This window comes from Pollicipes pollicipes, unplaced genomic scaffold (genome assembly GCF_011947565.3).
Source record: "Pollicipes pollicipes isolate AB1234 unplaced genomic scaffold, Ppol_2.1 Scaffold_4295;HRSCAF=5057_pilon_pilon_pilon, whole genome shotgun sequence".
Lineage (NCBI taxonomy): Eukaryota > Metazoa > Arthropoda > Thecostraca > Pollicipedomorpha > Pollicipedidae > Pollicipes > Pollicipes pollicipes.
In genome coordinates, this window is record NW_023596461.1 from 32,453,379 (window position 1) to 32,466,043 (window position 12,665).

The window sequence follows — 12,665 nt, forward strand, 5'->3', positions numbered from 1 at the left end:
GATGCCCGCCGGTTGGTTGGGCTTCACCTCGCGCCCTCACGTGACGGGCGCGGCTAGACTGGTCCAGAAAAACTACCACAACTGGTTCCTTATCCACACTGGGCCGAGCGCTGCCGACTGACGTGCTCCCCCAGCGGTGTCATGACTCATCCAGCGGTGTCATGACTCCTCCAGCGGTGTCTTGACTCATTCAGCAGTGTCTTGACTCATCCAGCAGTGTCGTGGGTCCTCCAGTGGTGTCGCGGCTCCTCCAACGGTGTCTTGACTCCTCCAGCAGTGTCGTGGCTCCTCCAGTGGTGTCGTGGCTCCTCCAACAGTGTCGTGGCTCCTCCAGCGGCTCCTCCAGCGGCGTTGTGGCTCCTCCAGCGGTGTTGCGGCTCCTTCAGCGCGCTGGGAGGAGGGGCGAGACACCCATTGCTCGCAGGTGTTGACATTCGACACGGGTCGTCGGGTCAGTTTTTTTGTTGTGAGCTCGCCGCACCTGCCGTCGCGGGCCTATGACGACTGTGCGGACGTGACTTCCGATTGGCGGCGTTCACTTGTTGATGCTCTCCGCGCAGACTGTGCACTCCGCGGACTAGCGCGCAGCATGCGCTAACAGGGGCACAGGGCACTCCCATCATACATGCCGTCCAATCTGCCTCCAGAGCCCAGGCGCCGCGTGTCCGCCCTCCGACCATCGCCATCCCGCGGGGTGTCCAGAGCCCAGGCGCCGCGTGTCCGCCCTCCGACCATCGCCATCCCGCGGGATGTCCAGAGCCCAGGCGCCGCGTGTCCGCCCTCCGACCATCGCCATCCCGCGGGATGTCCAGTGCCCAGGCGCCGCGTGTCCGCCCTCCAACCATCGCCATCCCGCGGGATGTCCTCTCCAAGGGGGCGCGCCGCGAGCCCCGCAGGCCGTGACGTGGCGCGTCATCGGCTCCTTGTGTGGTGGTCCGCCCCCTCCCCTTCCGCGCGCCACCGGCGGCTCGGCCATGCGTCTCCCCCCCCCCCCCCCCCTCCACCCCAACCACCGCCCTGACCGCAATCTTGGGTCGGCCGACGTCGACGTCAACAAATCTGACCTTGACCCTTGCACAATCGGTGTTCGCGTGCCGGGACTCCGCCCAGAGAGGTGCGAGGCAGTGCTCGGAGCGGGACGGGTCGTGTCTGACCGCGGTTTGCTGCGGGGAGGGCTTTGTCGGCCGTGCAGGCGGTGGCTGAAGGCGAATGTGTACCGCGAAGTGCTTTGCGAGCACGAGCTATTTGGACAGTCCGGGGAACTTGGAGAATGAACATTGCATGCCGTCAATTGGGTAATGCCGTCGAAGGGGCGTCTCGAGGAAAACATCTCAGAGATCCATCAACAGGGAGAACGTCTCGGCCGTATTGGTTCGCACGAACGGGTTCATTTACATTTGGGATACCGTGCTACCTCTTACCACTTCATGAAGGCATGGCTTCGGCCCGACTAGCTCCTGTCACAGACTTTTCTTCGGAATAGACCACTTGAAAGTTTCGCACATGTCCCAGTGCTTCATTCTCCTCTTCCTAGCGCCAGACATCTGGGGCTGCGTCGAGCGAAGTTGCCGGCTAACTTCGGTCCGGAGCATGCATCCACTGGGGGGGACATTCGAAGCTGACGGCTGAACTTTGGTCCGCCTGACGGGCCTTGCTTCTCAGCCGTTTGTCCGAGGTCTCGAAGCGCCGTCACCGGTGGCGTCTGCACGGAACCCCCGCGCTGTCCCGCGTCATACCGGCGAGCGGCATAAGCGGCTCGTCTCCCTCAGGATCGGTTCGTTCCACTTGTCCTCCTCAGACCATGCACGGAGCCACGCCCGGGTTCGAGCATCTGAAGGGGCGCGATGCCCCTTTATGGGGGCCTTGCCTTGCCTGCCGGCGACGCTCGGCCCTGTCCCGCCGCGGGCCTATCGCCGGCCGCCAGCTGGCGAACGGCAGCATTGCGCCGGTGCGGTGCCAACGACAACACGGTGGCCGCCGTCCTGGTCGGCCGCTCGACCAATCAGCCGTCGCCGCCTCAGGCGGCACGTGATCCCGTGCTGGGATGCCGAGTTCGATTTAGGCGTCAGGTTTTATAAGTCGGTCGAGGTCGGATGGACGTGGGTTTGCAGCGACACGTAGCACCTGTGTGTGGCGGATTTTTCGCGGACTGCGTTGTGGATTTTCTGACGTGACATGACATGACATGCGGACTCGATGACAGGGTCGGGGCGCTGCTAATCGGCGGCTGCGAACTGACCTTTCCCCTCTCGGGCGCTCTTCGGTCATCCCCGTCTGCCCTCCTTGCTCGAGCCGTCTCCCGAGACCCTGACCCCAGACGCCCGAGGGGCCGGTGCTGCGACCCAGCCAGCCCGGCCATTCACCTGCCGCTGGCACGGCCCGACCGGCCTCTGTCTTAATTTGCTCTGCCGGGGCGTGGGCGGCCTGAGCCGGGCCGTTGGCAGGCGGGCGCGGTAACTCGCCACTTAGTGACCGAAATCGCCGCCTGCCCGTGACAGGGGCCGTTTGGTCCCGGACCGCTGGGCCACCCACGGGCGCTATGTCCGCGGAACGGCTGTGAGTGGGCGCTTTTGCCGCACTTGAGTCGGCGGCTCGGGTCACCTGGAGACGCGAGTGGCGCTGTGGGAGTCGCCAAAGGCCGCCGAGAAGCGTTGCCATGGGCTGAAAGCGGCAGCTGGCATCGCTGAAGACCACATACGGTGCGTGTGCCACGTACGCAGGGCATCCCCGCCGCGTGAGCAGTAGGCCAGGCAGTAAGACTTGCCCGCCGCAATGAACGGCCGTCCGGCCGGCTGGCCTGCTGACCCAGCCGGGGCTGTCAGGCCGGTGACCTGTGGACGGCGCGAGCCATCCCCGGCCGCTGACGTCCGCCGACTCGGCGGGTCTTCCTGAGCCGATCGCACCGCCGCCGCGCGCTGGCGAGGCCTCGAGGTCGCGTGCTGGCCCGCAAGGTCACGCGGCTGTAAATTGGGCTGACGTACTTACGGGCCAGGCTTAGCGTCACCGCGCTGTCATACGACCGTGGCCTCGGCGGCCCGTCGGGGTTGCAGCATGAAGGTGGAAGTGTTTGTCACCAAGATAACGGGCCACTGAGTGAATTTCATTAGCATGTTAATTAGTCCGCCAAATACCCCCAGACTGTCTCGACGTGAGGCTCGGGATTACGTGTGGCGTGGCCGCGTACGCGCTACTGTAGAAGCGCCGTATGTGCCCCGTTTTCACTGGGTCAGTGACCGGTGCTTGGTGGGATCAATCCAGCCCATTATCCTCCCATCGTCCTGACCTGACCCCGACCGCATCGCCGTGAGCACAGCGGCGTCACCAGTCCCGCTTATCGGGACCATCTCTGGACGTGCGGCAATGGCGTGCTTCCGCGTGCACGGGCATCACCGCCGCGCACCGATCACCCATCGGCCTTATCGTCCCCATGTCCGGCGCCGATTACGGAGCATGCAGACCGAAGCAAATGGGCCGACTTGTTTGCGTTCCCGGCTAACTGTGGGCGAGCTCGTATGTGATGGGTTTTGATATTGCCGCAGCGTATAATGGCGCTGCCGGTGAGTCGGTGGTCGCTGATGTGGGCGCGTCCTGATGTTTGTTTTCTTTCTTTTCAGAAGAGCCATAGTACGATAAGCTCAGCGAACTTCAATGGTGAGTGCGCCGAAGCATTTTCTTCTTGATTTGTAACGGCTTGTGACAAACTGCGTGTTGATTGCATGTCTCTGCGCGGTTCATTTCATGTGCCTATTTCATGATATGCCGCATTTAAGCGCAATGGAAATGCGCGCTTTTCCTGGCTGGTGCTCCCCTGACAAAGTAATTAAAAGTGTAGTGTAGTGTTTTGTTTGATGCAATTTGATGCCGAAAGCAGCAGTCTTTTGTCTTGTCCTCGCAACATAGCATGGTACCCAATAAGTTGTTTCCTGGCGTAGAACCGCTGGGCTCGACCTTCAAGCACGCGGCTCTATCTGACCCCAGCGTATAATGTGCGTGCTCTACAGAATGTTTGGTGATATCGGAGTTGTACGCGTCAAACCAAAGCATGAAGGGGCCCGAGCGACGCTGCTTGTCAATGCGTACTCGTTGTCGTCGCACATTGTTCTCCTCTTCGGCACGGTGTTAGAGACAGACAACGGTTGGTGTTCTCTTGTTCGGCGCGGTGTTAGGGACAGACAGTGGTTGGTGTTCTCTTCTTTGGCGCGGTGTTAGGGACAGACAACGGTTGGCCGATGTTACGTTCCCTGTAGAAGTGTTGGAGGCAACGTCGTGCATCAGATCACCCGCGTGGTCCGGTCCTGTCCGGCCCGGTCTGGTGCAGTCAGGTCAGGTCAGGTCGGGTCAGGTTAGGCCAGGTCGAGTTGGGGTCACGTGGCTAAGCCGGAGGGCACGGTTGCCATCCGCCGGGCGATCGGGCGGTCCCGTTCACGGCATCAGGCGGTCCCGTCCCGTCCGGTGTGCCCCTGTCGGGCAGCCGCGCCGGCGCGTGTGGCCTGGCAGCGCGCTCAGGTGCCGGCCTGCCCTGACCCGGACCTTGCGTCGGCGCCGCTGACGCCGTCAGCGCCGGCCGGGGCGCAGCTGTGTGGTGGGGCGCCGGCGCCGACGCCGCCTGAGTCAGCGGTAATGGCGGGTCGTCGCGCCTCTGTCGGTGACAGCCGGTGGGGTGTGCGGTTAGCGGTGACACCGGCCGTGACCGGTGAGTCACAGCACCGGCCTCGTGCCCCGCCGCGGCGGTAGTCGGGCGGGGACCCGGACCCGGACCCGGGCGGCCCAGACTCGGGGACCCGGACCCGGACTCGGCCCGGCCGTGTGTTGGCCGTGAATCCGGCCTGCTTGGCTCACGGCGCATCGAGTTGGTTCAGGGAGCTAGACGAGCGGGAGGAAGGAAGAGGAGGAGCGAATAGCTGAGCTGGCCGGCCACCACACGTCCGTCGCGCACGCGGTCACGTGTCGGTGGTCTCTAGATGGTAGCACGCTCGTCTGTGCAAGTTAGGAGGCGCAGAAGGCACGGGAGGTCGGTGGCTTCGTCCCAGTGTCTAAACAAAAAATGGTTTCAAATGAATGTGGCCACCAAGGACTGCGTAACTCTTCTTTTTGAGGTGTGAGGCGATGCAACTTCGAAAGGAGCCGTTCAGCCCTAGGAACGTAGAACAACGGAGTTATTGTTATTATGTTGTGCAATTTTTTCTTGCAGCCTCGTTTGATGGGTGACGCAGGGGCCTAAACTACTGCTGTAATGCCGACATCATGAACGGGTGTGCCATAGGTTTGTTGTTTATGTCCAACCTTGGCAGGCATACTACCGCATGAGGAGCGAGTGACAGGACAAATGAAATCGGGAGGGGTTACTGCAGATTCCTGTGCGTTTAGCCCGAAAAAAGATGTTGGTCGGTGAGCTTAATCTGTACCCTTCATATTTTGGGGTCAATTCAAACTTTTTGTGTTCAAAAGGTTTTGGGGATGCACTGCAAACTGATTGATACTGGTGACGGCGTTGCCAGCAGTGATCATGTCAAGAAGATAATATTGTAGCCAGCTTGTCTTTATTGACCGGGAGCTTTCGGGATGATCGGTATCACTTCTTCAGCCTTGGTCAGACAATGGCTAATGTTATCGATCAGAGTCTCATCACTTTCCGACCGAAGCTAAAAAGGGTAGCGCTTGTTCCGAAAGCTCTCGTTCAGTAAAAACAAGTGGGTTGAAATAGTATAATTTTATGTTCACTCTGTCCAAACTCAATGATATTTTGATACAACAGTGGTCACTAAATGGCTCAGATCAGATTCTATTGCAACGTCAAAAAACGTAAGATTTTGAACAATTGAATAAAATATAGCATGATTAAATAAAGATGAGAAATGAAGAACGGCGAACGGAATATATATATATATATATATATATATATATATATATATATATATCAAAATATAGACAACACAATTTTCGTCGAGGACTGATTGTGGAAGGTGAAGGTGTGTATAGATCCAGGTGACTTTTGCTACAAATTGAGTGTCATTGCAATGTTGCACGCAGGCCCGGTGGTATGATTTGCCTCGCTCGTCTGATGTCCCGCCAGGGTAACTGATTACGGTTAGTTCGGACATGCTTTGACTTTTCTCGCTGGCCGGGCTTGTGAGCCGATCTCATTCACTATTTAATAACGGGCACTTTTGCGATGGATTCCGCCGGCTCGAATGTGTTTGCCAGAAGGACGACAGAGGAATTCCAGGTATCAGGCTGCATTGTTACAATAGCCTGGCTTCCTGTGAAGTCTCAATAAATAACGGCTCTGGCTAATCCAACATAACCATGAAGGATCGGCTCATTCTGAAGCTTAATACCAGTTGAGCCAGTCAAGTCGTATACCATGCGGTGTGGTTTTGCAACACAGTAAGCTTTGCTGCGACCATAAATAACATGTCAGAGATAACATTTTCAAGCCAACATCTGTCCGCTTACGAATAAACATGTCGCCGCTGAGAACAATGCTGTTTGTCTATATTGCATTTAAATGTTGGCAGGCGTTTTCTGAGGAAAGTTGAAGGCGGCGTGCCTGATCCCGTAACAATGCATGTTGAGGTTAGCTCACTGGTCTGCACGCCGGTGGCTCTCGTGGCATAGCTCCGTTTGTTCTGTAGTTGGTATATTTATGTGCCAGCATTTCGAGGCTGCACTGTGGATAGGAGGCATTTTGTCAGCGTGATTGTAGGTAGCCTCATTGCGCAACAAGAAGCAACAGGCTGATCGTAACGAAGCCTTGGGCGCCACATCACCCAGTTGCCTCAGCGTCCGAAAAGCCTACAGCACCAGTGATAGTCAGCCGTTGTACCCCATGTGAGGGATCTCGGCACGGAGCGGGCGCCATTCGGCGGCGCTGGCGGCGCGCGGCAGCCGGGCCCCGCGTCGCCGCCGGCTCCGAGCCTGTTTACGCCGCCGCGGCGCCCACCTGCCGGCGGCCCGCCAGCCCGGCGGCCCGTCCGCCAGCGTCTTGACTCGCGGCACGGCGCCGTGACAAACAGGAGCGCCGCGGCCGGCCGGCCGGCGTGCCGCGCCGGCACGCGCTCCGCTCCGGCTGCGTACGTGCGGCGGTGGCCCGGGCCGCGCCGCGCCGGCCTGCGCCGCCGCCGCCGGTGGCAGTGGTGCGCGCCGGGCCAGGTCAGGTGACCGGCCGACAGGCGGCCGACAGGCGGCCGGCACCTCACCGGACCCGGCTCGCGCCGCGCCGGCCTGCGCCGCCGCCGCCGCCGGTGGCAGTGGAGCGCGCCGGGCCAGGTCAGGTGACCGGCCGACAGGCGGCCGGCACCTCAGGTCTGCCCAAGGTCACGGTCCGTCGAGTGTGCGTTTGGCATGGGTTAGTGTGGAATAGGGTGGAAAGCGCTCCTCGGACATAACAGAGCGCGTTTGGATGGTAGGATGGTGGTGTGGTGGTGAGCCACCCCGTGCTGTTTTTCAGTTACAAATGGCTCAAAACATTCCAAGACAGGAGTGCACCACGTAACTGACTTTGACCAACTCTGGATGTCCTCGTGGGCGGCCTACAGTAGCTGGTGGTTCGAAGGCTATCCACCTCGAATCATGTGAATATGCAACTTTGAATGTTCCGTGATCCTTTGACGTACGAAATGATCGGTCCAACGCACCGTCAGTTGCACATTAAATGATTGTTTCATTCAATTTTACTTATTTGAGATAAACTTTTGAATCATGTGTGGTGTCCAAAAATGTGATCCTGGGGATTTCTTGCGCATGCGTACCAGCAAACCCTCGTTAAGTACTGCAGTCTAGACCTGCAAAACTAAACGCTTGGACAATTACCGGAATACCGCACAATGTAAGTTTCGCCTCTCCCCCCCCCCCCCGCATCGAGCCGTCGCGGCACCATGATCGGCCATCTCCCAGCGGCGTGCGGTTCGCGGCTGGCGCCGTGCTGGGCTTCTCGTCGCGCCTGCGGAAGGCACCTTGAGTCGTGAGGAGGCCATGGGCATGGTGCTGGCTCGTGATCGATGGTCTCGCAGCCGCGCCACTTCGGTGGGCTGCGGGGACGATAATCGCCGTTATTGATCCGGCCAGCCTAATGAGAATTCGCACCGTCGTCCTGATTAATGAGAAGCGGCTCCTGAGAGACGAACCCGATCAGCGATCGGCACCAGCCGGGCCCGCCCCCGACAGCACCCGCAGGAGATTGATTTGGGCTGCGAAGCGTATTCTGCCCGGCCGTCATGTCGGCGGACGGGCCCGACTAATGACACCGGCCGTGCTCGGTCGGCGCCGCACGTGGTCGCCGGCGATGGTGGAGGCGGTCCCGCGCGCCCGGTGCCGGCCGCGGTGCGGGACGCGCGGCGGCGTCATCCGGCCGGCGGGCGTGTCACGTGCGGCCGTGTGGCGGCGCCACCGTCGCGCGGCGTTGCGCCAGCTGAAGGCCGGCCCGACGGCGCCCGGCACTGGACCCGTGCAGGCACCGGTGGCCGCGGACGGGGCTTGTGTGCAGCTTGCCCGGTGCCGCAGAGTATGGACCGTGGCTTTGTGAGGGGCTGATTTGAGGATGGTTCCCGTCTTTTTGCGGAAACGGTGCTTTGACGTGGGGGACTGAAATGGAAGAGGCGCTTCCTCAAAGCGTCATGACACGCGTTGTCGGCTGCCGTCGGCCCCGGAAAAGCCGGTGTGCCCAGGCCACGTGGCGTAGTTCTGGGGCATTGGTGGCTGCAAGGCCAGTGGTACCTCCATCGTCAATGGCGTGGGCTTGACAGATCCCTTCCGGCATTTAGAAAAGGAGGTTAACTCAGAAGCGTAATGCAACAGTATGTGTGTTATCAGGCACTGTCAGTTCATGGTTCGGTTGGAAGGGGGGGGGGGGGGGGTAGCCTGAGACCAGACCTCAACAGTATGTGTGTTATCAGGCACTGTCAGTTCATGGTTCGGGTGGGAGGGGGGAGCCTGAGACCAGACCTCAACAGTATGTGTGTTATCAGGCACCGTCAGTTCATGGTTCGGTTGGGGGGGGGGGGGGGGGGGTAGGGTAGCCTGAGACCAGACCTCAACAGTATGTGTGTTATCAGGCACTGTCAGTTCATGGTTCGGGTGGGAGGGGGGGAGGGGGGCCTGAGACCAGACCTCAACAGTATGTGTGTTATCAGGCACCGTCAGTTCATGGTTCGGGTGGGAGGGGGGGGAAGGGGGGCCTGAGACCAGACATCAACAGTATGTGTGTTATCAGGCACTGTCAGTTCATGGTTCGGGTGGGAGGGGGGCCTGAGACCAGACCTCAACAGTATGTGTGTTATCAGGCACCGTCAGTTCATGGTTCGGTTGGGAGGGGGGGGGGGGGGAGCCTGAGACCAGACCTCAACAGTATGTGTTATCAGGCACCATCAGTACACGTTTCGGTTGGGAGGGGCGAGGGGGTAGCCTGAGATCAGACCTGTTAGGTTTGGCACAACCATGCTGTCCTGAACGCCTTGGCAGCATTCTCTGGATCGGGGCTGTTGTTGCTATGCTCTCTTGACTGGCAGGGATCATTTTATGCCGGGGATTACGAAGACAATCAAATGGCCATCTACCGCAGAACATAGCTGCAGACATTGTTATTGATGGCGTTATTGGATTTAAGGCAGACTGATAATGATTGTGTTCGGACATCGTGCGATCTGTCTGAGCACACGTTTGTGCTAAGGCCGATAATCCCACCTTAATTGACTAATTCACAACCGTCGATTGGACAGCTGCCAAGTCGTGACGGTCACTGAGGCTGGACGTCTTTACTTCCCCCCCCCCCCTCCCTCCCTGCAACATGTCCAGGATGGAGGCAGCTTGGACCACGTTCGCGTGCCACACGCGCGCGCCCCGGCTGACATCCATTGATGCTCGGCGTCCAGTCAGCATCAACAAATCTGTCCCGAAGCCCCACCGTTGGCGGTGTTCAGAACACGCACGACGCATCAGTAGTCAGTACCCCTGTTTTTTACGTGTTGACGTCTAGTCGGCTACAACGCCGCCCTCTTATAACACCGGCTGGAACTTGACTGACTCGCAAGTGGCGAGAGCCGCGGGCGCGGCCGTCACTCGCCGCTGACGTGTGCCCGCCGTTTTTCAGCTAACCTATACCGTCGCCATGACGACCCTTTCCGACGCCGGTCGCTCAGCGGCGGCGACGCCATCTCCGACCACAACCGGATGGCCATCCTGTTCAGGGACTCGCGAGGGGTGAGTCTCCGACCGGGGCGAAGCGGAGCACGCCGCGTTTCGGCACGCCGCCGTGGCGTTGTGCGTGGCTTGAAGTGCGGTGCGATTCTTGTGTGTTGGCGAAATGCTGTGTTTGTAATCATGGCACTGTCACTGTCTGTGAGCATCTTTAATGCTGTAGATATTGTGAAAGTGCTTCGGGCCCCGTGCGTACGTCTTAGCTCAACGTGCTAAACGTTTAACGTATGGCATGCTGGACGTGTAGGCGTCTTGGCATCATATACTACGTGTTTAGTCCGTAACATCTAGGTCACATGCCGCCTGAGATGTTCGTGGGGTAGTGGGGTCACATCGTTTGTTTGTGCGCAGTTTGCGCCGGCGGATCGTCAGGTGCCGTTGGGCGTTGACTGGAGCCAGCTGTGGGTGACGCGGTGCGGGTGTGTTCTTGTGTCTGCTGGCCACTGGCCCGCTGGAGCTGGCGCTGATGTCCGCCTGCACATGTTTACACGTGTCCTACGCCACGCGCAGTGGGCGCGTGGACAAATCGTTATGTGATAACCTTCTTCGCCGCTGGCTGTGGTTCGGTGCTAGTTCAACACTTCCTGAATCCACGATCGAGGTACAACTGTTAGCAGAGATGAAAGGTTTTTGTTGTAAACCAAAATTGTCCCGGAAAGGACCGGTCGTGGAGACTATCTGAAGACCGAAGTTAGCATGTGATTGTCCGTAAATTATGCCCCGTCTGATCGCTGTCAGAACTGGTACGTGAACTCACTGAAGATACAACCTGCATGCCACTTTGATGCATTTTAATGTTTTAAATTCCGCGCCGCAAATAAAAGTCATTTGCCTTTTGTAACGCAACGTGATAGCAATGCATCACCCTGTTTTTGTGAACGCTTAGCCGTAGACGGCCAGTAATCCGATAAGGCTCTTAATTGGCATGTCTTTCGCGTGTTTATCATTCGCGCCGCACGGTTTCAAATGTTTACCTGTGCGAAATTGGCGTGCGGCAGATGCTTGACTGGAGCAAAAACCACCGTCTCTGTATTGCTAGCAAGTTGGCCCGAGACGAGAAGCGACGGACGCCAATTAGCTATCAGAGAATGCAAAACCTGTCGGAGCTTTGTCCGAGCCTAACAGGACTGCGGCTGTTCGCAAATGAAAGGCCACCTCACCGTTCAGCTCGCCCCTCCACCAACGCCACTGCCGCGTCTGCATGAGTGTTGCAATTTGCGGATCCATGCAAACTGGTTTGCATCCGCTGGAAAAGGTACGCTGGTCACGGACGAACGAGGATTTTGCGGGATCACGGAAAATTTTGCACTGTGTTTCTGGGAACCGGAGCGTCAATGTGTCAGTCGTAATAGACTTACCCGGTTAGCTGGCGTAATTTTTCCGAGTACAAACGGCCGGTGACATGCTTTAGAAGATAATGTCGTGTAATTGATGCCTTATGCACAGTTGCGTCGGGTTTTGTGCAATGCACCATGAAGTTGAACAGACTCGTGGCATCGCTCGGCCGCTGCGGATTGCAATGTAGTTTCAGGATGTCATTGTGCACGTGAACGCAAGTAAGCATTCATTCTGGCCGGGCACACAGTTGGCGCTGCTGCTTTTGTGCTGATGCGGTGCTGGGCGATTCAGTCACGCGGTTTAATATCACGTATGGTTTAATGGGCTGCGTAATGGTCTCCTTACAGCAAATGCTGACTATGATTTCCGTTAAAAAACCACGGTGTGTACAGACCGGCAGTTATCTGGCCTGCGCAAAATGAGCTGCAATAAGTATGTATAATAACTTATTGCAGCTTATATTGTAGAATAATAAGTTATATCATATGTATATATATGCATATATATAAATATATATATATATATATATATATATATATATTCCCTTCCGTGCGCGCTGCCAGCGCTGGCCTTCGAGCGCACGTGCGGGGATGGCGCGGTGGCCGTGCCGGTGGTGAGCGCCTGATGGCCAGCTCCTCGGCGCGGCGCCCGATATGTACCCGGTTTACATGGGCAGCCGAGGATAATTCGAATTAAGATCGGAACGGATCATGCGACGTTTACCCGGTTTACATGGGCAGCCGAGGATAATTCGAATTAAGATCGGAACGGATCATGCGAGGGCGAGGGGCGTTTACATGGGCGAAACCGGCTTTACGTCGGATTAACGGTCGATAGTTCGATCCCGCTTAGTTCGAACCAAGGAACGGGTTATGGGCGAAAACTGCGCTTTTGAGGCGAACTGAACAAAACGAGAAGAAAAAAGCCGGTACTCTGCGTATGGATGGCGAATGTCACGAGCCATGGTGGGCGCGAGACAGCTTTGAGGGCGAGGAGGAAGATGGACTTCGTTGGAAAAATGATCTGTGCGGGACTCATAGGCTTTGTAGCTACAGCACAAGCCATAGCACTTGAAACACAGGAGTTGCGCAGTCAGCACTGCCAAATCTGTCACATAAGCAGTGTTATATGCA

At 57.9% G+C, this 12,665-nt stretch overlaps 1 protein-coding gene across 6 annotated transcripts in view; it reads left to right on the forward strand.

Annotated features, from left to right (window-relative positions):
• The window catches only part of SNF4Agamma (SNF4/AMP-activated protein kinase gamma subunit), a 223,184-nt gene that overhangs the window by 180,884 nt on the left and 29,635 nt on the right, over positions 1–12,665 (forward strand). For all 6 annotated transcript variants that reach the window (XM_037219712.1, XM_037219715.1, XM_037219713.1 and 3 more), the window contains 2 exons: positions 3,615–3,651; positions 10,088–10,197. In XM_037219712.1, coding sequence (XP_037075607.1) covers positions 3,615–3,651; positions 10,088–10,197 — 147 coding nt within the window. The remainder of the gene's footprint in view (positions 1–3,614; positions 3,652–10,087; positions 10,198–12,665) is intronic.